Source organism: Microtus pennsylvanicus, chromosome 12 (assembly GCF_037038515.1).
Source record: "Microtus pennsylvanicus isolate mMicPen1 chromosome 12, mMicPen1.hap1, whole genome shotgun sequence".
Classification (NCBI taxonomy): Eukaryota; Metazoa; Chordata; class Mammalia; order Rodentia; family Cricetidae; genus Microtus; species Microtus pennsylvanicus.
Window position 1 is genome coordinate 3972599 of NC_134590.1, and position 25943 is coordinate 3998541.

Here is a 25943-nt window from a genome sequence, read left to right on the forward strand (position 1 = left end):
AACCAAGCAGTTGTTGTTAAAAGTTTATCAGAATATTATTAATGTTAAAATTTGAACTTTTGAAATCTTGCTATCTTTGTTATTACTCAAGCCTTTTAATCTCCAGGCCTTTATAACTTGCTTTTACATATCATAATAACTTGTGTTTTACATACTCAGGGTACATTTCTCTTTCCAAAATTATTTTCACATCCCCATACTTAGAAAATCTTTACATATAAGCTTCATATAAACTTTAATGATTTACTCAAACCCAAACTTCTGCATTTTATATCTCAAACTACTCATTTAGACTCAAAATAGAACTTACTGAAACCTCAGGGCATACTTTTTATCTTTTCAGCATAACGTTTGACCTATCTTAAAATTTTTGAACCCTGAGTCTGTAGACAGGATAGAGTAGGGGGATGGGAAAAACAGAGCAGTGTGGGAGAGGCAGAGGATAGAGACTGGAGGAGATCAGAATTCATGAAGCAGCGTTTCTGTAGTTCATCTGATGTCTCCAAGTGAATTGAGAAGCCCTGTAGAATTTTTACAAGCTGACAGAGATCGTCCTCTATCCGGGATTTGTCTGGGATAGGCTAACCAGAAGTTCTGTGCATGACCACGTATTTTTTGTAAACAAACCAAAAGCTCAGGGACCCTCATCCACATAGAAAGAGAAGGGGAGGCAGATTTTTAGTGCATCCGTTGGAGATACAACCTGGAGAAATACTTTATGAGATGTAGGGAAAGCATCCTTTGAGTTTAGAAATCAGCCTGAGGGATGGGATAGCTGTAGGCACAGGTGCTGTCTGTCCTTCTGACAGCGAAGCCTGCTCTGTGTTTAAAATGAGGAGCAGCAGGGGCACCTGGGCTCCAGGCAGCAAGACAGTTCCAGGGGTTCTTGGGGCAAAATTTAACCATTTAGTCTCTAGGAGTCATAGTAAAGCAAGTTGTTTGGAATAGGCATAGATCTGAACTGACAGCCCGGAAAACTGGGGGAGAACGCGGCAAAAATATGATTGACCATTATTTGCTTTCTCAGGCGCTCTTTCTAAGTGGCTGGGCTAGAAGGAACAAGGGACTGAGGGAAATTCAAGCATTTATTTCCTTCGTGCTAGTAGAGTTTGGTCAGAAGTGAAACCCCAGCCCCTGATACCCCTATATCCAAGAAGTCTGGGGTGTTTGTTGTAGAAGCATCACCACAGACCCTGGCATCCATTTCAAGCCCCATCCTCTGGGAGGTGCCTTAGTCTGGACTCCTCCCCCAGTACAGTCTACCAAGCAGTGATCCCTCCCCAGGGAGGGTCAAGAAAGCCTACCAAATGGTGGCCCCTCCCCAGGGTGGTTCAGGACCACTCCCACAGGATATTTAGGCTGCCCCCCCCTCAGCCCCCAGAAAAGGAACATGTGGTCTTCCGGTTTTGCTTGGTCTCCCCTTCTCTCTCTCCCCCTTGCAATGCCCACCCAGGAGTACTGCATTAAACATGGGCATCTTTTATTTGGTCTAATTTGGCCTGATTGGAATTATTTGCATCAGCAGAGAGGCTCGCCCTAAGAAATATTCCTAACAGTGAGGACTCTTTAAAGAACTTCTGATTTTGAAGAATCTCTGGGACACTTCCAAACGGGACCTCCTGAGGTGCCCTCCTATGGGGGGAATAAAGGTGTCCTGCTCACTGCTCCAATGGGGACCTGGCTCTGGGAACTTGCAGCATTCTCAGGTGAGGGTTAGGCTATAGATGAATGCTAAGGAGATATCTCCACTCCTGGATCTCCCGGGACACTACTTCAAACTGGCATGTTTCCGACATGCGCTACTTCTTCTCCCTGGATAGACTTGTGTACCTACTTAGCTAGGTCCCTCATTACCTCGGGAAAGCAGGAGTCTTCAGGGTCCAGCCATTTAGACCCCTTCAGGACCCAGCTAATGCCAGTGAAGGAAAATAACTAAGGGGCTATATGGAGAAACAATTTACTCATAGGCAATTTTTCCTCAGTATGTCTCTTTACTGTTCTCTCTTCCTTGTAGTCTGTTTTAATTTTTCTGTCCTATCTATAACTTGTGAGCTTGAATTTTCTGTTTCAATCCTAATTTCAGTTTCAGTTTTCTGCTAACTTTTGCTTTTGTTCCTGCTTCTTCCTTTGCCCCATAAGGAAGCAACCAGAGAAGTATAGCAGTCACAAATTTTAATGAATAAAAAGTAAATGTAGACATTGTAGAGGCCCTTTCTGTCGCAAGCAGGCAGTGGGTGCTTACTCAGTAGGAAAGGTAACAAGAACCCTTGGTTTATTAAATCTACATGAAGGAGTCTTTGAGAATTAAGTTTCTTTTCTATAAGAGCCAAGTGATTTTTTTTCTTTCTTTTTTTTTTCCTTTCAGGCATTAGGTTCCCTGGTGGCCTGGGGTTAGGATCACCATGGAGGAGGTCATATGAATGCTTGAATACAGCTGTAGGTATGTCTATGTAGGAGCCATCTCAATATTTTTAAGCAGCCTTTGGGTGTCATATAGAGCTCATAAATGACTCACTCATAATTGGAAAGGTGGAGAAAAATCTGCATGGATAACATGCCCCAGATAAGGAAACAGTGGCTGAATTTGGATATTTTTCAAAGACCACCTGAATATCACATAAAGTTAATTGTTGAATCAGGAATGTTTTTTTAATTCTATTATTGATCTAAATATTTTTCTCCACTCCACTCCCTTCTTCCCCCCTCCCCTCTACTCTCTCTCATGATCCTGAAGCTCCTGTTCCCTATTTACTCAGGAGATCTTGTCTTTTTCTACTTCCCATGAAGATTTGATACACGTATGTCTCTCTTAGGGTTCTCTTTGTTGTCTAGGTATTCTGAGACTATAAATTGTAGGCTGGTTTTTCTTTGCTTTATTTCTAAATACCACTTATTAGTGAGTACATATTTTATTTGTCTTTCTGGGTCTGGGTAATCTCACCCAATATCAAGTGTTCTAGATCCATCCATTTGCCTGCAAATTTCAAGATGGCATTATATTTTTTCCCTCCATGTGGTTCTCTATTGTGTAACTGCACCACATTTCCCCTATCCATTCTTCAGTTGAGAGGTATTTAGGTTCTTTCTGTGTTCTGGCTATGACAAATAATGCTGTGAACGTACTTGAACACATGTCCTTGTGGTATGATTGAGCATCTTTGGGGTATATACCCACAAGTGGTACTGCTGGGTCTTAAGGTAGGTTGTTTCCTAATTTTTTGAGAAAATGCCATCCTGGTTTACAAAACAACTGTATCGGTTTGCCATACCACCAACAATGGAAGAATGTTCCCTTTACCCCATATCCTCTCCAGCATAAGTTGTTGATGTGGGAGTCCCCTCTGCGTACTGTGATTGCCATTAATGAATAAAGAAACTGCAGTGGCCTGTTGATAGGGCAGAAGTTAGGTAGGCAGAGAAAACTAAATGGAATGCTGGGAGGAAGAAGGCACAGTCAGGGACGCCTTGGAGCCACTGAAGATAGACATGCTGAAATTTACTGCTAGGCCATAACCTCGTGGTGATGCACAGATTAATGGAGATGAGTTAAATTAAGACATAAGATTTAGGCAATAAGATACTAGAGCTAATTGGCCAAGCAGTGATTTAATTAATACAGTTTCGGTGTAGTTATTTCAGGGCTAAGCTAGCTGGGAGGCCGGAACAAACAAGTGGGCCTTCATCCTACAAGCTGTCATCAGTGTTTTTGATCTTAGCCATTCTTATAGGTGTAATATGGAATCTCGGAGTTGTTTTGATTTGTATTTCTCTGATGGCTAAGGACATTGAGCGTTTCCTTAAGTGTCATTCAGCTGTTTTAGTTTAGTTTTTTCTGGTGAGAGTTTTCTGATTAGGTTTGTACCCCATTTTTTGCGGGATTATTTGTTCTTTTGATATCAAGTTTCTTGAGTTCTTTGTACATTTTGGAGATCAGTCTTCTGTCTGATGTGGGGTTCCTGAAGATCCTTTCCCATTCAGTAGGGTGGCATTGTGTCTTGTTGACCATGTCCTTTGCTTTACAGAAGCATCTCAGTTTCTAGAGGTCCCATTTATTAATTGTTTCTCTCAGTGTCTGTGCTATTAGTGTTGTATTTAGGAAGTGGTCTCCTGTGCCAGTGTGTTCAAGTGTACTTCCCACTTTCTCTTCTATGAGGTTCAGTGTGGTTGATTTTATGTTGAGGACATTGATCCATTTGAACTTAAGTGCTGTGCATGGCAATAGACATTGATCTATCTGTAGTCTTCAATATGTTACAGCCAGGACCACTTGTTGAACATTATTTCTTTCTTCCATTTCATATTTTTAGCTTCTTTGTCAAAAATCAGGTGTTTGTATGTGTGTGGATTGATATCCAGGCCTTGGAATCAATTCCATTGATTCTCCTGTCTGTTTTTTGTGCCAACACTAGGCTGTTTTCAGTACTGTAGCTCTGTAGTAGAGTTTTAAGTCAGGGATTGTGATGCCTCCAGAAATTCCTTTAATGTACAGGATTGTTTTGGCTATCCTGAGTTATTTGCTTTTCCATGTGAAGTTGAATATTGTTCTTTCAAGGTCTGTAAATAATTTTACTAAGATTTTGATGGGCAATGGATTGAATCTGTATATTGCTTTTGGTGAGATTGCCTTTTTTTTTTACTATGTTACTTCTACCTACACAAAAGCATGGGAGGTCTTTTCTTTTTTGGTGTCTTCAATTTCTTTCTTCAAAGATTTAAAGTTCCTGTTATACAAGTTATCCCCTTGTTTGGTTAGAGTTACTCCAAGATATTTTATGTTATTTGTAGCTATTGTGAAGGGTGATTGTTTCTCTAATTTCTTTCTCAGCCTATTTATCATTTGTATAATGGAGGGCTACTGATTTTTGAAGTTAATATTGTTTCATGTTACATTACTGAAGGTGTTTATGAGTTGTAGAAGTTCCTTGGTAGAAATTTGGGGGTCACTCATGTAAACTATCATATAATCAGCAAATAGTGAGAGTTTGACTTCTTCTTTTCTGATTTGTATCCCCTTGATATCCTTTTGTTGTCTTATTGCTTTAGCTAGAACTTCAAATACTATATTGAATAGATATGGAGAGAGTGGTCAACTTTGTGTTGTTTCTGATTTCAATGGAATTAGTTGGAGTTTCTCTCCATTTAGTAGGTGTTAGCTGTTGGCTTTCTATATATTGACTTTATTATATTTAGGTATGTTCCTTATATTACTGCTCTCTTCAAGTGGTATTTATTTTGCTAAAGGCTTTTTCCATCATCTAATGATCATGTGCTTTTTTCTTTCATGTTCTGTATATGATGGATTACATTGAATCATCCCTGCATCTCTGGGATGAAGTCTACTTGGTCATGGTAGATAATTTTTCTAATATGTTCTTGATTTGGATTGCTAGTATTTTTATTGAGTATTTTACATCAATGTTCATGAGTGAGATTGGTCTGCAATTCTCTTTCTAAGTAATGCCTATCTGTGGTTTGGGTATCAGTATAATTGTAGCCTCATAAAAAGAGTTTGGCAATAGTCCTTGTGTTTCTATTGTGTGGAGCAATATGAGGAGTATTGGTATTAGTTCTTCTTTAAAAATCTTGTAGAATTCTATGTTGAAACAATCTAGTACTGGAATTTTTTTTGTTTGAGTGATGTTTGATGACTGTTTCTATTTGTTTATTTATTTATTTATTGGTTTTTCGAGACAGTTGTTTCTATTTGTTTAGCAGTTATAGGTCTATTTAATTTGCTTATCTGGTCTTGATTTAATTTTGGTAAATGATTATCCAGAAAATTGCCCATTTCTTTTAAGTTTTTCAATTTTGTGGAGTCCAGGTTTTCAAAGTAAGACCTACTAATTCTCTGTATTTCCTCTGTCTGTTGTTATGTCCCCCTTTTAAATTCTGACTTTGTTAATTTGGATATTCTTTCTCTGATTTTTGATTAGTTTGGATAAAGGTTTGTCTATTTTGTTGATTTTCTTGAAGAGCCAACTCTTGGTCTCATTGATTCTTTGTATTGTTTTCTTTGTTTCTATTTTGTTGATTTAACCTCTCAATCTGATTATTTCTTGCCGTCTAGTCCTCCTGGGTAAGTTTGCTTCTTTTTGTTATAGATTTTCAGATGCTCTGTCAACTCACTAGTGTGGGATTTTTCCAGCTTCTTTACGTAGGCATTTAGTGCTATTAATACTGTTTTCATTATGTCCCATTAATTTGGGTATGTTGTGTTATCATTTTCACTGAATTTATGAAGTCTTTAATTTCTTCCTTTATTTCTTCCTTGATCCATTTGTAATTCAGGTGAGCATTGTTTTGTTTCCATGTGTGTGGGGGCTTTCTGGAATTAGTGTTGCTGTTGAATTCTAACTTTAAGCCATGGTGATCTGATAGGATACTTGGGGTTGTTCCAATTGTTTTTGTATCTGTTGAAGTGATGAGGAGGTCATTCTGTATTTGTGTTGATTTCATTGGTCAAATAAATAAACTGCCTTGGCTTTTTGATAGGGCAGAATTTAGATAGGTAGAGTAGACTGAACAGAATGCTGGGAGAAAGAAGCAGACTCAGGCAGATGCCATGAAGTTCCGACCCGAGATGGACACAGGTTAGAATCTTCACAGTAAGCCACGACCCTGTGGTGATACACAGATCACTAGATATGGGTTAAAGAAAGATGTGAGAATTAGCCAACAAGAGGCTAGAACTAATGGGCCAGGCAGAGTTTAAATAAATACAGTTTCTGTGTAATTATTTCGGGTAAAGCTTGCCAGAAGCTGGGCAGTGGGAACGCAGCTCGCCGTTCCCTTTTACTACATTGAAGTTTGATTGTTACCTAGTATGTGGTCAATTTTTTAGATGGATCCATGAGGTGCTGAGAGGTTACATTCTTTTATGTTTGGATGGAATGTTCTATAGATATCTATTGAGTCCGTTTGAGTCATATCATCTGTTAGTTCTTTTATTTTCCCTGTTATGTTTCTACCTGGCAGTCCTCTCCAGTGGTGAGAGTGGGTGTTGAAGTCTTCCCCTATTAGTGTGTGGGGTTTAATATGTGATTTAATCTTTAGTGGTGTTTCTTTTACATATGAGGCTGTCCTTGTATTTAGGGCATAAGTGTACAGAATTGAGATTTCCTCTTGATCAGTTTTTCCTGTGTCAAATATAAAATGTCCTTCTTTGTCTCTTTTGACTGATTTAGTTTGAAGTCTATTTTGCTTGATATTATCCTTCTTTATTAGGTCTATTTGCTTGGAATTTTTTTCCCAACTATTTACTCTGAGGTGCTATCTGTTTTTGAGTGTTTCATCTATGAAGCAGAATGATGGATTCTGTTTTTTTTTTTTTATCCAAGCTGTTAGCCTTGATAGATAATCCTGGCTTCTACAAGAAGGCAGGCTGAGAAAGCTATGCTAAGCAAACCAATAAGCAGCAACCCACTCCATGGCCTCTGTGGTAGCTCCTGCCTCCAGTTTCCTGCTCTGCTTGACTTTCTGTCCTGATTTCCATCAGTGACAAACAGTGATGTAGAAGTATAAGCCAAATAAACCCTTTCCTCCCAACTTGCTTTATGGTCATGGTGTTTCTTCAAAGTAATACAAACTCTAAAACACCATCCATAAATCTTATTTAATGAGCTCATCAAAGATGTTTCCATAGTCACTCATGCATGGTTTGTTTGTTTTTGTTTTGTTTTGAAGTAGTGTCTTTTGCAACCCAGTGTAGCCTCAAATATACTATCTACCTGAGGATGACCTTGAACTCCTGATCTTCTCACTTCTCAAATAATGACTGTAAATGGAAATATTTGTCCAGCCAGATTCTGCAGCTGTTCAGTCCCAAACTAATACACAGAGGCTTATATTAATTATATATTGTTTGGCTTATGGTTCAGGTGTTTCTCTAGCTAGCTCTTACATCTTAAATGAACACATTTTTGTTATTCAGTGTATCACCACAAGGCTATGAATTTCCAGTAATGGTCTAACATCTTTCTCCTTCGACAGCTGCATGTCATCTTGACTCCACCTACTCTCTTTATATATCTCTGTTCAGATTTATTGCCTGGCTTTACTCTGCTAAGCCATTGGACAAAACAGCTTTATTCATCAACCAATAAAAGTAACACATATACAGAAGGACATGGCATATTAAATGACACTATAAGCTTGTACCACCACACCAAGTTCGGCAAATGCAGTGACTTTTTTTAACTTTAGAAATAAAACATATTTTATACCATATTTTAGAACCATGATTTTAAAAGAATCTGTAATTTCTTATGAACCAGATAATGGCCAATGATGGATTCATTTAGTGGACATATGCACTGATTGTGAAGATGAAGATATAAAATTATAAAGAATGTAAAGTTCTGTAGGACAAATTATCCCTTTCTAGTTAAAGAAATTAGATTGGTTTCTCTCATGATTGTTATCAGTGAGATGAACTAACATGTAATACTTAAGAACATTACCTTGGTGCTTGGTACCTTTACGTTGCAATTAAGTTTGTCACTATCTTGTTAATTTAAAAGAAAATTGACTGTTGCTTATTTAGAATATAACAGAAACTGAATAGAAAAAGTCTTCATTAGATACATTACACAAGATGTTCTTTTTTATATTTGTAATTTTTATTTCAAAAATTTGAGAGTCCCATATATGTACACAATGCATTTCAACCATACTTCCTCCCTCCCACCTTTCTTATCTCTCTTTCAACCCCCTCTTTCAACCCTCTGTACAAGTCTCTTTCCCACATTCCTGTCTTTGTGTTCTCTCTTGTGAGCCACACAGTTTAATCAGGGCTCTCTGTGTGACCCTGGGTTTTAGACTGTCCACTGGAGCCTAGCTGGCTCTCCTGTGAGTATACATGTGAAATCAATGACTGCCAATCCATCAGAATCTACCCGTAGCTATAGTTCAGTAGAATGGAGTATGGTTCTCTTGAGTTCCTCCCTGACTCTTAGTTTGTGGATGAGAGACCCATTTTTGTGCAGGTAGTTGTAGACGTAGTAGACAGATCATGGTTGCAAGGGCTGTGTATGTCATGCCCATAATATAGTATTCCCAGCTGTTCTTCTCATCTTAGGGTTCCTGTAATCTGTATAGTCTTCCATACAGTTCTGAACATTAGAGAAGATGGTATTAGTGCCCTCTTTGGGGTTAAACAGTGAAGAGTCAGTACCTTTAGCAGTCATGAGTCTCTGCACTCACCACAGTGCATTACAGATGGAATCTTACCTGGGTAATGCTGGCTGTAGCCTGTGCCCATAAGTATAGGTAAAAATATTTAGAAGACAGTTTGCAATCAAATCTCTTTAAACAATTGTAGAAAACTTATACCAAAGAACCTAAAATGCTAGTTGCTGATTTTTGGTTGGATTTACAGAAGAACAACAGAAACAACAACAACAAAATAATAGTAAGTTTTACTCCTGTAGAGACCAGCATTCAGCAGGTCAGGAACTGAAGGGACTGCAGAGAGTCAGAGGACTAATCACCCCATAGACTTTTCTATCTGAGAAGTAAAATGAATTCTATGAGGCTAGCGATTGGGACAAAACTTAACTCTTTGTGGACAGCAAGGAAGGGAAACAAACAACCACACACATCACCAACATGTCAGGATTTCAGCAAGGGTGCTGATGAATGGCAAACCTTCAGCAGGACAGAGAAATGAAGAGGAAATGCAGAGCGTGCAAGCTACTGAACAGACGAATGGGTACACAAGGAGCAAAATTTAGTTCTTCATTTTATTCTTCTTTCTCTTGCTTGTTCTACCCTATATTTTTTCTTTTCTGTTGTTCTACCCTGATGTTTTTCTTATTTCTCTTTCCTGATGTCTTCCTTCTCTTCTACTTCCTAATGAATTCCTTCTCCTCTACATCCTGATGACTACCTTTTCCTCCACTTCCTGTTTTTTTCTCTCTATTTTTCCCTTAAAACTTATATACCCCACCAGAATATTTAAACAATATAAAAATCACAATGTGGTTACATTTTATTTTTTACTGAATGATTACAATGAATACGAGTAAGAAACAACATGATTCCCATTTCCCTTACATGATTAAACATTCTATGTATTACAGGTGAAAAATAAACTATCCCCAAGCACCCACATACAGTTAAATATTTATCTTTTAGACTTCTCGTAGATCAAGAGCCTTTCAGCTACAACTACTTACCTAGGCAGTAGTTTTTATAACTGTCTGAAAAAGAGACTACTAGGTTCACTTTTCATATTTTAGAGTCTGTCCCATTTTGATAATTAACCATAACATTCTTTGTTTTCTAGTTACATGAAGTCAATTGTTTTTCAGCTCTCTTTCAGCTATGGTGCACACTGAAAACTGAAAACACATTTCCCAGTATCAAAAAGAATTTGATCAGACTCCCGGGACTCAATTGTTTTCCATAATTATTAACCTAAGCAATAGTCTATATGTTTTTTAAGAGAAATTATTAACATTTAGTTTTATGACAATTCATTGTTTCTATTTTCTATCCTCTCCAGTCCCTGCTGTATCAGGGCTTTGGACAATACTATTTCCTATGTTTACCTATATTAACTTTTGCACTAAACTAACCTCTATCATAATCACTTACTACATTTGATAAAAACCCATAATCATCAAAATTCAATTTGAACTACCACTATTATTGTAAAATCATTACTTCAATTACACAATACAGCTTATGAGAAAATCACCTTCATTATAATCTATAGGTACAACTACCTTGTAGTTCATGGTATTTCCATGAGATAATCACAAAACATTAAAGACAGGGGAATCCCTTCACACTCATTCACACCATGGAAATACCAGAGAAAAATGGCAGCAGCAAAAATGTAAAGGCACAGCAGTAGCAAGAGACATTCTGGAGCCAAAGCCCTTAGGGCCTTGCCTGTCCATGATCCACCCATCAGTGCCTTGAATTCTGGTGGGCCAAATTCCTGAAATTCAAGAGCTACCTACTGCTCCTCAGACATGGTCACAGATCGGTAAAGTTTTAATTTTTTTAAGGCCATATTACTTCAACGAAAGTGCAAGACCGTTTTAAAAAATGTCTCATTTTCATAAAAGCTAGTAACTCCACATAGTTACATGAGAAGAGGATAATTGTTATACAACTTAAGGCCAAGTGATTTTTCCAGAAGCCCCACGATGAGAGGTCAATGTCCTGGATCGCCAAGTATTCTTCTCCAGTGCATCTGTAATTCAACACACACAAAAATAATCTCAAAGCTTATTCAGTACATTCACTGTTCCTTCCTTTTCAACACATCATTAAAAACTTCATCTTTATATTTAGTTGATAGTAGTATTGGTGTACTGACAATTTTGTTATATATTATGTCAATTTAAACTACTTGAATGAGGTTCCTTTGTTAATTTCAAAAACCATCTGAAGAAGCACAGCTATCACATCTATTTAAAAGCATAGAGGAAGTAGTCTTAGGAAACGTGGATAAGTTCATAAAGTCACACTAAGATCCAACTTCGTAGTCTTAACTGAGTCATTCATTTCTAAATCTACAATGGTGCTCTCTCCATAGGACAAAGGCACAGATGACGAACTTGTTTCTCGCAAAGCAGAATCCTCTGCTTATTAATTACACCCATGGACACTCTAAAAGACCAAAGCGTTGTGTAATTCTGCTGACTCAACACACAGTCATGCAAACTAACAACATCAATTTCTAGACCGAGGACCAGAGGAGACTAAGGGTTTCTGAGAGGAGTCAGTTCATTGTTGTCATGTACTAAGAGAGCAATGATGACCATGGATGCTCAGCTGTGGTACATCCCCAGGAGCCCCTGACTCCAGACAGAGCCTGGGGAGCAGTTGCAGCACAGTAGGATGCAGGGATCCAGACATAGTTTAGAAAAGCAGCTGCTGGTAAAAATTCTGGATGGACTACAATACGGCCTGTGTATCCCTATCATGGTATGTCTCAATCTCTGTGTGTCTCCATCCCTGTGTTTCTCCACATCTGTGTGTCTCTACTCCTACATGTCTACATCCTTGTGTTTCTTTGCCTTTGTGTGTTTCCAATCCTGTGTGTCTCCACCTCTGTGTGTTTCCATCCTTGAATGTCTCCATCCCTTTTTATCTCTATTTCTGCTTGTCTTCATCTCATGTGTCTCCATCTCTGTGTCTCCATTTCCTGGTATCTCATAGAATTTAACATTTCCCAAATCCACTGAAAGGACAGATTTCTCCTTCCTCTTGTGAAGACAATCCTTTTATGGATATGAGGTCTGTGCATGGCTCTCCTTGTTTTCACTTTACCCATCCAAGTCCTCCTGACCAGAAACTGGTAAGGAATTTCTATTAGAAAGATACCAGACCATACCAGGAGAAAGGAGATGTGGGAAAAAAAAAGATATTCTCAACACTTGTTTTCTTATCAGTAATTCAAATATAAATTCACTATTATTTTGAACATCTGTGAAAGATTTAACATATCACCATATTCCTCTCTCATTTCATACCAATATCAAATTAATGAGAGTAATTATAGAAAACAAAGGTATTTTCAAGGTATTAGACAAAAATGATATCCTTACAACATAGTGAAATGTATATTTTTTCATTGCAGGACAAGCCTTATTATAGGACATTTTGCACATACACACAGTAACACAGGCTCAGAGAAGTGGGGGGGGGGAGAGACAGAGAGAGGTGCACCACCTTTTGATTTCTTAAGGTCTTCCAGAGTGTGGGGCAGAGGAAATTCCCTGAAATCTGGCAGACAAACTTCACTCACTTTTATCTTTGTTTTACTGATATTCTTGGGCTCTGCTCACAGGTGCCATAATCTATACATATGGAAACTGTATGCCCTTGTAAACTATCAGAGCAGCCATGTCAAACTCAAAGGTTCTGAAACAACTCAAACCCACAATCAAGACACCAAACTATTTTTAAAAGTCCCTAAAGAACCCTTTCTGAAAATTATCTACACCATGAACAGTAGGATGGAAACACAGCCACCTGTGCATTGGTTACCATGACTCACTCTGGGGAATGCGCAGAGAGCAGAGTGTTAACCCTGAAAGGAGGGGTTTCCTCTCTAAGTCTAGGAGCATTCTATGTCCCCAACGTGAAACTGAAGTCAAGCTTACATTACAATGTTCTGACATTTACTGAATAGGGCTGTTTTGTTTTCTGGACAGAAGTTTTGTCCCAGGAGTTCATTGTGCAGCAAAGCCTGTAACACAAACAGGAACAGGGACAGGCAAATAGTTTAATATTTTATAAATTTCCAAAGAATAAACACAGCTATAAATTCAAGTTCAACATTGACTGTAATTTATCTTTTGCAGAAATATTCTTAAACAAAACTATTCTCACCATTTTAGTCTGCTTAGCAAAGCAGTCCCCTTCCCCACACTTGAAGGTTAGTTGTATAATGATGGGGGTTCCCAACTACTAAGGGGTGGACTCACTAACTAGGCTACTCCAGGCTCCTCCTTCTCTCCAAGTCTATTCCCCTGTAAACACTATATTTAAAACAATACTACTGATTTATAGTAACAATATTATCTTGCTTGTTTTCATTAAAACCAGTTGTGATTATTGGAATAAGAAACTCTATTAAGACACACTTTCCTCCAGAAAAAGCTTAGCAAAACCAGTATAGCTCTGGGTATCACATGGTTTCTATTTCTTTTATTTTCCTGATATAAACTATATATCTTAGTCCCTGATCCTTTCCCTATTTCCTTATTGTGCAGGATCACAACTGTTTGCTTTTCATCATATCATCTACCTCCCCTTTACCCTGGAATTCTTCTCACCCTTTATTTCCCTCAAATAACATGTGATGGGAAAATCTCAGATGATGCATTGACCTTCTGCTAAAACCAACAGGAAAGTTCTCATCTTTTGCTCCTAGAAGGAAATTCCTGAGCAGCTGCTGACTAGAGATTACAGCTGGGGAAAGGACTAGGTTTGGAATCATTTCAATGGCTACAGTTGGAGAACCCAAATACAGTGATAGACAGGACAACTTACTGTAAATCCATAATGCGGAATGCTAAAGTACTGAATCCATCTGACGCCCTGTATGCCGTTTACGAAAAATACTGACAAACCTAAGGTAAACTACAAAGGGGAAAACCACAAATTAGCACCAGTTCAGGAACTAAGATTTCTAGACAAGAGCCTTCTTCTTCAAACCCCTTCGACCTTCTGACCGTTAGTGCTCAGACCAGTTCTTTAAGACATTCTTTCAGTTAACTCTAAACAGAATTTCTCCCTCTTTGCAAAGCTAAGACTCCATGTGCGTTTTTAAGGATAACCAGTCACCCCACGCCACAGGAGCCGAACTTACATACATTACATAATCTTTAAAAAGGCATACAATCTATGAACATTCTTTAAACTTTAAATACACCCATCATACATATTTAGAAATCCCCTTTAGATTCTTTATAATACCAAGTTTATGCAGATACTATGAATGATGAACTGGGATGAACAAGGGATGGCTATCAAGTTCACCTAAGACTTGCCCTATGCAGTCTTGGATACACTAGAATATACAAACAATGGCTGTGTGTGCATGCATTCAGACTGCACCTGACCAAACGGTTATACAGAAAACACACCAGTTGGCCTCATAACTAGTTCCAAGGTCACATGTAGCAATTTTATACAATAACCAGTTGTCTTAGGTCCTTCCCTAAGGCTGTAATAAAAAAGCATAACAAGCATAAAAAAGTCAGGAGCTTTTCCAAGTACAAATTACAAATATAATAGGAATGAAATGAGAGAAACAGTTTCATTCATTCATGAAACCTCAAAGAAGTGGAAGGAGAGGAATCTTGGAATAAATCTAATCAAATAAAATACTTATACAATAAGAAGGTTAAGACACTGAAAAAAGGAAAGAGGAAAAAATATAAGAGAGACAGACCTCCCATGAGTATATTTCCTAGGATAAAAATTATGAAACTATGCATCCAACCAAAATAATTCAATAGACAGGGGAAACTGAGCGGTGTTCTCATTGGTCAGTCCTATAAGCCAGCATATATGAGGGCCTCTCCGGCTTCAGACCTACATCCTGAAGTCTCAGTTCCTTCAAAACCCACTCAAAGCCTTCTGTTCCAGGCTATCAGAGGCAGCTGAACTACAAAAACAAAGACGGCTCCTACAGTGCCTTTTGGGATCGAGATGGCCAAGGAAACACTTGGGCGGAGTAGAAGATGAAGTGACCCTCTCTGCCTATATAACCATTGCTCTTCTGGAGAGTTCCCTCAAAGACACACGTCCTGTTGTCTCCAAAGCCATGACCTGCCTGGAGACAGCCTGGAAGACAATAGAGCAAGGGGGAAATGGCAGCTTCGTGTACACCAAGGCACTCCTGGCCTATGCTTTTGCTCTGGCAGGGAGCCAGGATAAGAGAAATGAAATCCTGAAATCACTTGATAATGAAGCTATAAAAGAAGACAACTCCATCCATTGGGAAAGACCTCAGAAACCCAGAAAGTCAAAGAGCTATCTGTATGAGCCGCAGGCTCCCTCTGCTGAAGTGGAGATGAACGCCTATGTCCTCCTCACTCTCTTCACTGCCCAGCCATTCCCAAGCCCTGAGGACCTGACTTTGGCAACGCTCATTGTGAGGTGGCTCACAAAGCAGCAGAATTCCCGTGGCGGCTTCTCTTCCACACAGGACACTGTGGTGGCTCTCCATGCTTTGTCCATGTACGGAGCAGCAACTTTTACCAGAAGTCAGAAAACTCCTTTGGTGACCATCCAGTCTTCAGGGACATTTTCCAGAAAGTTCCAAGTAGAGAACAGTAACCGCCTGTTACTGCAGCAAATCTCACTACCAGACATCCCTGGGAACTATGACATCAACGTGTCAGGGGAAGGATGTGTGCTCACTCAGTTACACAGGGAGCCGCCCAGCCTCCAACATGGTTATTGTTGATGTGAAGATGGTATCTGGTTTCATTCCATTGAAAGCAACAATGAAAAGGCTTGAAAGATCAGAGCACTGAGCAGAACAGAAGGGAGCACCAGCAATGCCTTGATCTATGTGGATCAGGTGACCAATCAGACACTGACCTTCTCCTTCGTCATTCAACAAGACATCCCAGTAATGAACCTGCAGCCTGCCATTGTGAAAGTCTACGACTACTATGAGACAGATGAAGTGGCTTTCGCTGAATACAGCGCCCCCTGCAGCTCAGAAAAACAAAATTATTGAAATTCATATCTGTGGGCAAGACGTTGCTGAAGTCCCCAAACCCAGGAATCTTCAAGATGGTGATTTTTGTTTCTCTTTGTAATATAAAAACTGAACAAGCGTGATAAATAAATGCAAACTTACAAAAAAAATAATTCAATAGATTAAATGTAATACCCATCAAAATTTTAATGCAATTCACAGAAATAGAAAAAATGTTGAATTTCACATGGAAATAAAAAAGACCCAGGTTAGGGGAAAAATCTTTAACATCAACAATAAGACTATCAGAGGAATCAGCACCCATTGGAGAGAGAATCCATGTCCTTGTTGTTTGAGGAATAATTCATCCTTTCTGTTGATTAGAGGCTTTCAGTGGGGCTGCCTGCATATCTAAGAATAAGAACAATAAACTCTAGCAAACTTGAATACCTCATGTGTCCTCTTAAAGAGGACAATATGCCATTTGCTTGGGGAAGACGAGGGGCCCACTCAAAGGGAAAGGATACTTGAGCCTGGGGATGTCCTGCTGCACAGGTGTAGCTGTCACTCCTTGGGCACATGCGCTGTACAGATTACCCAAGTATTCAGTCTCCACGTCAGTTTTATAAGCACATTTAGCAAAGGTAAAAAGAGAGTAAACTCTGCCAACTCCATGCCCTTTAGGTTATAAGGGATTGTTAGGTTCCTTTTGAGAATTATTTTTGAAGACTGCCTTGATGATCCAAAGGGGACAACTTGGGACACATGTACTAGTCCAGCAGAGAAAGTTTTCTGGTTTATTTCTTTGTTTGTTTGGTTTGGTTTTATTTTGTTTTCATAGAAAGGTTAAGACTAGGCACTCAACAAAACAGTTATTAAACCTGTTTTAGTTACATTAAGAAGTTTTTATTATCATGTTCAAAATAATAAGCAACGCTTTTAAATGTTAATTCTAAATGTTTTCTTTGTACTAAGACTGTCCATATCCTCTGGACAATGATGTCAGCAGTCTTTCACTTAGAAGTACTGTGTCTCACCTCCTTAACCTTCTGAACTGTGCTCTTGGTTAACAACACAGGAAAGGGGCCTCCCAGGTCTGTTTCAACTTCTTTCTGTTTTGTTTTTCAGATTTTTATCAGTATTTGGTTCCCAAGCAGGAAACCGTGAATTGGAAATTTTAGCAGAGGCTTCTGGGTGAAAACTTTGCAACCTAAGAGAAAGCAAAGTGGAGGAGCGACCTGCAACACAGTTGATGTGAAAATGACTTCATTTCCTGGTGGGAAGGCAAGTGGACTCCCTAGGACAGGAGATATGTAAGATTCATATGAAGAGAGGCTCGCAGTCCTTCTGAGAATGACTGTAATCTTAAACAAACGTGTATAGTTCTGAGTTACTCTATGATAGTCTTCATCACACCAGCATCAGCATGGGGAAGGGAGGAGGCTCTACCCATCTGAGGAGCTGGTACACTCCTACCACTGTATATTAAAATTCTCTTTTAGTTTGTTTATTTATTTATTTGGTATTTGTGGAATTTCCTCTGGGTTCCTAACCCAGCAAAGGTCAGTCTACTTCATAGAATTTAGGGAGACTTCCAGGAGGCAGTTTAATATTGTAATATCTAATGTATTCCTTTTGAAATTTCCCCTTAAATCTCCCGGAAAAACTTACTCTGTTGTGCACCCGTATCCTCCCCCTCAAATATATAATCACACATAAGAAGGGAAAGGGGATAGGGTCACTCAGGATTTTCCATCTTAGGTATATGAACACATTCTGTCATCTTTAACTCTCCACCCATCACACTGGAGTCACTGTAGAACTGCATTTCATTTTTTAATCTTCTGTAACAGTGCTCAGGCAGTTCTGGGCTGCAAGAAGACTACGTTTCCCTTCTATACTCTGAGGTAGAAGGACTGGAACCAGCAATGGGCAGTGCTGATGGAAATGGTTCCTGAGTCTTGCTGTTTCTGCTATGTTTTGGGGTCCATGCTCTGGGATGGCAACAGAACCAATCTCTATAGATCGTCTTATCCATAAGAGCCAAGTTTGTCTACTGTCACATGCCCTGGGAGTCTGGGACCCCAACAATGACACAGATGAAAACATTATCATTGTACCCCAGCAAAAGTGCCCCAAAATGGTAGAGGGTTTTAGGTCTAAGAACCAGAATGCCAAGGCTTCCTTTACAGAAACTAATCTACAGTTCAGGCAAGCATGCTTGACAGACTACTCTGAGTCTAATCCTGAACATGATGGGGCATGACTTTCAATCAGTTTCTCTTTATCACTTATATGTAGTGACTTCCATCTTGATGGGGTGCTATCACTATGGGCAGTAAGCTAGAAATGCTGAAATATATGGTAGGAATTTCAGGAAGCTCGTAGTGAAGTTGCAAGTATGCCCAAGGACAGTTATGATCCCATCTGGGGATTATCTGCTTTTCATTTTCTTGGGATAAAGAAACACATGGAGAACATCAGACAGACTACTAACCAACCTATCATTTTCTGATTGTATTTAAGGCCTGCTATACGAGAAGGAAATCCTGTCTAAAGCTGTGTCTAATGGGGTCATGGGTGCCAGGGGAGAATCTACTGTTAATCTTCTAAATGAATATGGTATTATACCAACTTCTAATGAGTTGTTGTAACGCCCACAGATTAGTACATCTCAGACCTTCATCAGAGAAGCTTCCTTTTTCAGGAGACAGTTATTAAGACAGACCTACCACAGGTCAACATACAGAGAATAGAGATGAGAGAGGATCCAGCCCTGAATGGGACATCTGGATATCACACCCTCCTCCCAAGGATCAAGGATTATGATGATAGAGACTAGAGAGACTGTATGAGCCAGAGGTCGTGGACAACTACAACAAGACAGTGTTTCCTGTCACAACAGGACAGTGACACATATGAATGCAGAGCAGCTGTGACAACATGGGCATCATCTGCACAAGTTCAAGACAGACAAAAGCCTGCATGGAGGAGAGGAGGCCATGAACTCCTTCCCTTATCTGAGGAGCTATTGGCAGTGATGACTGATGGGAGAGGGAAAGCCAGTTTTCTTTAAGGATGTGACCCATGAGAGCCTACCCACGTGCCAATAGATGGCCATTGACACAGGCACATATGGGGAAAGCTGAGTAGATCCAGTGGTTTAAGATATGTTACATATGCTTATGCTTGGATCATTTTTAATAATGCAAAGATATGGACACATTCTTTTTATATTGCATTTAATTAACTTTGTCAAGTTGAAATACTTTGCTGTCTACACACCTGATTGGTCTTATAAGGAGCTGAAGGACCAATAATGTGGCAGGAAAGGATAGGCAGGGCTGGCAGGCAGAGAGAATAACTGGGAGGAGAAATCAGAGATGATGGAGGAACAAGAAAAAAAGAAGAGGAGGATGTTAGGGGCCAGACCCAGCTACACAGTCACCCATTCACACCGCCACTCATGGAGTAAGGGGAGAGTAAGATACACAGAAGTGAGAAGTTAGGGAAACCCACAGAAACAGCTGGCCTGAGCTAGTGGGAGCTCACTGATCCCTAACTGGCAGCTGGGGAACGTGCATAGAACCAAACTTGTTTCTCAGAATGTGGGCGACAGTTGTGTGGCTTGGGCAGTCTGTGGGACCATTGTCAGTGGGACCACGATTTAGAACTAGTGCTTGAACTGACCTTTTGGAGCATATTCTTTTTGGAGGAATACCTTACTCATCATATATATAGGAGGACAACCTAGTCCTGCCTCTAAGTGATGCACCAGTCTTTGTTGACTCCCCGTGGGAAGGCTTACCCTCTCTAAGGAGTGGATGAAGGGTGGAGTTGGGGGAAGGTAAGAGGTGCTGAAGGGGGGGAAGGGAGTGGAAACAGGAAGTGATATGTAAAATAATTTTTTAATTAAAATAAATAAAAAGAGAACAGGAAAAAGCCCAGAGGCAAAAGGTAGTTTGGATAATATAAGTACACAAAAAAATAGCCAGAGACAAGCGATGATAAGGCTAGGCATTTATAAGTAATAATAAGGTTCAATGTGATTTATTTGGGAGCTGGATGGCGGGTGCCCAAAAGAGCAAAGAGTAAAGAGTAAATTCAACCACGAACTATGCTTTCCCACTAGAGACTACTGAATAAACCAAATCATCTCTGCTATGGTTAAAAGAGCAGGCAAGTCTCTCACACTGGCATTAAGTGAAGGCAGCAATCTGTCTTGTTGTTGGGGAATCAGCCAATCACACAAATTTCTTGAAGTTCTATTTTATTACATTTTTCTAATATGATTCCAAGAAATTTCTGGTAAAATCTCACAAGAAACAGCATGCCAACCATGTTGGGGGAGGCTGCTTGTTTGTCCCTGCTGCCCAGAACCAAAATAATCACACAAAAACTGTATTAATTAAATCACTGCTTGGCCTATTAGCTCTAACTTCTTATCAGCTAGCTTTTACATCTTAATTTAACCCATTTCCATTAATCTGTGTATTTCTACACGAGGTTACCAGCAAAGTTTCAACACTTCTATCTCAGGAGGTTCCATGGCTTCTCCTTTTATAGGACTGACATCAGAGCAGTAGCCACAAAGCTTAGGAGGAAAGGCAGTTCCTTCTCTCCTACAGACCATAATAAGCTTTAGAATTAGGCCTCTGTTCAAAGTCCTGATGAGTCAAGCAGGTTACCTGTGCAAGAAAGAACATAAGGAAATTCTTCCTCTCAGAAAAACACAATTCACACTCACCAGCATGATCACAAAGTAGACGGTCACAAGGAATTTTGTAGGTACACCTGTTGCAATCTGCCCTGCTCCTGGAGACAGCATTAGGGAACTGGTGGAACAAGTCAACATCATGATGGTAAATATCATAGCGAAGAAACCCTTCACATCCTTGTGTACTCCTTTGAAAGAAAAAAATATGGTCAGTTCATCACTCCATGTCAAGAAAATTGTACATATTTCAAACAACGCTTTAATAATCAACAATATTAGTAACTGTCACGGCCACCCAAATCCTCTACATCTCTAACTGTGACCTGATCATGTGGATGCTGGGAACAAAATTTGGGGACTTTGGAGGAGCAGCACATGCTCTTAACCAATGAACCTCTCTCCAGCCTCATCATATCACTTTATTTTTATTTTGTCACAAAATATCTTTACATATAACACATGCTCTCCTCTATATAAGATTATGAGCAATGTACAGGCTCGTGCTATGGAAAACTACAGACTACACAAGTGGCCCAAATTTAATTACAGTTTTCACAGAAGAATCAGCAATAGAACATGTTCATGTCCACTTTCCTCTGTATGTATGTATGTATTTATTTATTTTGGATTTTCGAGACAGGGTTTCTCCATAGCTTTTGGTTCCTGTCCTGGAACTAGCTCTTGTAGACCAGGCTGGCCTCGATCTCAGAGATCCTCCTGCCTATGCCTCCCGAGTGCTGCAATTAAAGGCGTGCGCCACCACCGCCCAGCTCCTCTGTGTTTTTTATAATTGCATTAGTAATAAAATTGGTATCAGGACTGTGTCAGTTGGTTTTTGTAAATTTAACATAACCTAGAGTTCTTTGGGAAGAGGGAACCTCACCAAGAAAATGCTTCCATAAGATTGTCAAGTAGGCAAGCTTGTGGGGACATTTTCTTGATGAATGTTTTATGTGTGATGTCTTAGACATCTGTTTATGATGCCATCCCTGGGCAGGAGGTCCTGGGTTCAATAAGGAGGCAGACTGGGGAAGCCATTAGGAGCCAGTAAGCAGCACTCCTCCATGGACTCTGCTTCACTCCCTGCCCCTAGGTTCCTGCCCTGACTTCCCTTCTTAAAGGACATTGAACTGTAAGATGAAATAAACCCTTTCCTCCACAAGTTGATTCTGGTCATGGTGTTTGTCACAGCACTAAAATCCTAACTAAGGCAAGGGTTAAACAACCATGAAGTGGCTTTAATATCTGGAAGACAGGGGCTTGCCTTCAACTTTAGTTTTCCCTAGGAAATCCCCAGGTAACTGCTATGGAAGAAGGAGATGGGTTTCACTACCTGATTTGTAATCTTTATGGAGCTAAGGCTGAGCCACAAACAATCATGTGTTTTATAATAGTCACAAGGACACAAGTTAGAACTTGGAAAGCTGGGTTTCATGCCTAATTGTTTACAAAGTTAATGTTATTACTATCATGGTGTGCAAAATGAATTTGTGGTATGGTTGCCATGGTGTGCATGTGTGTGCTTAATCGAGTATGAGCATATAGCAGGTTGGAGTGGACAAGTTAGCACAAAATAGTGACATTTAGAAAAATGTGCAGTTGGCTCCAAAAGAGTTAAGAGCTAAGCGAAAAGCGTGACAGCTATGCCAAAAGCGTAACAGTTAGAAAGGGGCACGAAATTAAAAAGCAGCGACGTTGCAAGCCCGTTAAGAATACTCCCAGCCAAGATGGCACTGAAGAGGAGCAAGGGAGGAGATCTTACTTATTTATCGAATGATGTTTGGCGTTAGAGATGGGGTAAGGTGACGTAAAGTGCCTGATGCCTTCGTGATCCCCATTAGGGGCTATGGGAGCCTCAGCTCATGCAGACATGACTGCTGATGTGATTGGCTAATTTCCCTCCCACTTCTTCTGTGATTTGTGGGGTTTTGCTTTATAAGTTTCATGTTGTAAGACAATGAGTTCCTGCTTGACTCGACTCCTGGCTGCATCTGATTGTCTCCCAGACCCCAGGGGCTGGGTGGCAAGGGACGCACTTCCCCTCCTCAGCCAGAGCCAGTCTGTGTGGCTGACTTATTCTTCATCGTGGTCTGTAGAGACACCCTGTATATGTGCCGTGGTGAGCATGTGCTATGGTGTGCATGTGCCGTGGTGTGTGTGTGTCATGGTGTGCATGTGCTGTGGTGTGTGTGTGTCATGGTGTGCATGTGCCGTGGTGTGCATGTGCCGTGGTGTGCAATGCCATGGTGTGCGTTGCCATTGTGTGCATATGGAGTTGAAGGACATCTTTCTGGAGTGTTTCTCTCTTCCAAGTGAATTTTGAGGATAAAATTCAGGATGTCTAATTTGCAAGATAAGCACATTTCCCATAACTATCCCACAACCTGAATAACTGGTTTTGAATAAGAAATCTCTGGTAAAAAATGTATAATCTTTATCAGTGCTTATTTTTGAAAGTCTATGTTTGTGAGAGAGTGTATGTGCATATATGTGCATGTGTGAATGAGTGTGCATGTCTGTTTGTCTTTATGAGTGTGTGAGGGGGAGTGAAAAGTATAAATTCTGAACAAATTAATCTAGGGTGGAGCCTATCCATGATGCACAAATGAAACTGTGCACATATTTAAAATAACATTTTATATTACATATTGTCAACAAACCTTAGCATAACACATTTTATACATTTAAGTGCTTTTTCACATATAAATATGGTGTGCTGAGGGGTCCTTCTCTCTATGTGTTGCTTTTATTGGTTAATGAATAAAGAAACTGTCTTGGGCTGTGATAGGGCAAAAGAAGAGAGCTAGGTGGGGAAAACTAAAATGAATGCTGGGAGAAATGAGTCAGAGTCAGAGAGACGCCATGGAGCCAACTGCGGAGACAGATGTGCCAAAAATTTGCTGGTATGCCACGACCTTGTGGTCATATACAGATTAATAGTAATGGGTTAAATTAATATGTAAGAGTGGGCCAATAATATGCTAGAGCTAATGGGCCAAGTAGTGATTTAATTAATACAGTTTCTGTGTGATTATTTTCAGGCTAAGCAACCAGGAATCAACAAGTGGCACCCTCCTCCAACATACATATGTGTGAGATATTATCCACTTTTCTATATTGTATTTACATATACAGACACTTATACAAAAAATAGGAAAAATACATAGCTGCGGTAGAGAGATGGCTCACTGATTAAGAGCATGTGCCATTACTGCAAGGCCCTGGATTCCAATCTCAGCACCTACATGGCAGTTCCTATTCTGTAACTCCAGTTGCAGGGGATCTGATGTCCTTCTCTGGCCTCTCTAGGCACTGGATCAACTTAGTACACGCACACACACACACACACACACACACGGCAAAGAAATAAATGAAATAAAAAAATAAATCTTTTAAAGTACCTTCGCAGAGATATCTAATAACTGACCTTGCTCCATTGGCACTGTCTCAAATGTGTAGCTATTTCCACACTCATTATAGTGAACAGAATCTCTAGTAAAAGCACAGTTTCATAAATGGCTTTTATACTATTTTGTGAACAAGTCTTGAAGAATTTCTTAACGATGAACTCTTGTTTTGATGGCACACAGTGGAGATGTGCTGTTCTACTTATGATCTTCTATTTTAGACTCGCTACAGTTGTACAAACCAAAACATGTTTCCCCAAGAGTAAAGACACATTTTCTTGCCTTGTCACTTACCTGCTATGATGAATACTATAACAGTTAATATAATCCTTGGCAAAAACCTCCTGGGTACCAGCTCACCAAGCAATTTCCCAAGGAAATACGATGAAGTTCTGTAATAACCACTGGTATACTCATGTCTACAGAGACAAAGATCACATTATATATCCTTAGATTAGTCCAGAAGGCACAGGGAGTACGCTGGTTATACTGACTTTTGCTACCACAGGCAGCCTAACAGGACAGTCTCCTCTATACTCCATGCTGACTCCAACACATGTCCCCATCTTAGGGACAAGCCACTCTAGGTCAATAGCTTTCTGATATTCTCAGTATGATTCTGCCCACCAGAGAACTCTCCCCTGTTTTGTCCACTCTGTGCACACAACAGCATCTCCAGGGAAACAGCTCAATGTGCCCACTTTCCCCAGAGTCTCTGCCCTCTGAAGCTGGCTCCCTGAGGAGCAGATCATTCATACCTCACCTCAGATAGTGGTCATGGAGACTTCTCTCAAACCAGTTCTTAGGAAGAAGACGACACTGTCACTCTAAGGTCACAGTGCATCTTAAGGACACCACATCCTTCTCTTCTGCTACTCTAACTTTAGGAGAGATGTATTCCTCCAATAATCTCTCTTTACAACCATGAATCTTTACAAGATGCCAAACCTAACCCTCTCCTCTCCCTGTCTTGCCCTCCAAATCCCAAGCTCTTCCCCTCTCAGTGTCTTCAGTGCATCTCTGGTTTTTGTTTTTTGTTTTGTTTTGTTTTTGATACACAATCACCAGTCCAGGCTGGCTTAAGTTCCATACATACCCAAGACTGGGTAACTTTCTGCCTCTAACCTGGCAAATTCTGGGATTACAGAAATACAGCTCTGATCAGGTTTTGTGGTACTGTGAATCTAACACAGGGTTTCACACACAGAGCCAGCACTCTACCAACTAACCGAAGCCCTCAGCTCCTCTCTGAAGACTTCTCTCCTTGGGATGTACTTGGCCATCTTTGAGAGCAGGAAATTTTAAGCATAGACCACCAGGAAAAGGTTCTTCCATGTTTGAAAAACACGGTTATAAACAGTTCTATATTAGGCTGCTCTCTGGCTCTTTCCAGCCCTCCATGATGAAGAGGACCCTGATTCCTGTGCAGCTGTCCCTCTCCAGCTCCAATGTGCTGCTGAACCCACTACACCCAAGCTCAATGAAACCCCTGACATCTTTCTTTGGAAGGGGATTGGTGAATTTTCTGTCATGTTCAGTCCCCTATACTGTGTTGTCTGCAGCACTGGGATCGAGTGGTCTCACCCCAATTTTGAGACTTTCTCTGAGCAGCATAAACCTCTGCTCTTGATTTTCCATCCAT

The 25943-nt window shown here is 40.0% G+C and overlaps 1 protein-coding gene across 1 annotated transcript in view; it reads right to left on the reverse strand.

Annotated features, from left to right (window-relative positions):
* Nucleotides 1–9406: 9406 nt before the first annotated feature.
* The window catches only part of LOC142832687 (ATP-binding cassette sub-family G member 3-like), a 98632-nt gene continuing 82095 nt past the window's right edge, over nucleotides 9407–25943 (reverse strand). Inside the window, exons 12-16 of the mRNA XM_075943372.1 lie at nucleotides 24596–24720; nucleotides 20925–21082; nucleotides 14014–14103; nucleotides 13122–13207; nucleotides 9407–11203 (exon numbers count right to left, since the gene is read on the reverse strand). Of these exons, the coding sequence (XP_075799487.1) occupies nucleotides 11011–11203; nucleotides 13122–13207; nucleotides 14014–14103; nucleotides 20925–21082; nucleotides 24596–24720 (652 nt within the window). The 3' untranslated portion in view covers nucleotides 9407–11010. The remainder of the gene's footprint in view (nucleotides 11204–13121; nucleotides 13208–14013; nucleotides 14104–20924; nucleotides 21083–24595; nucleotides 24721–25943) is intronic.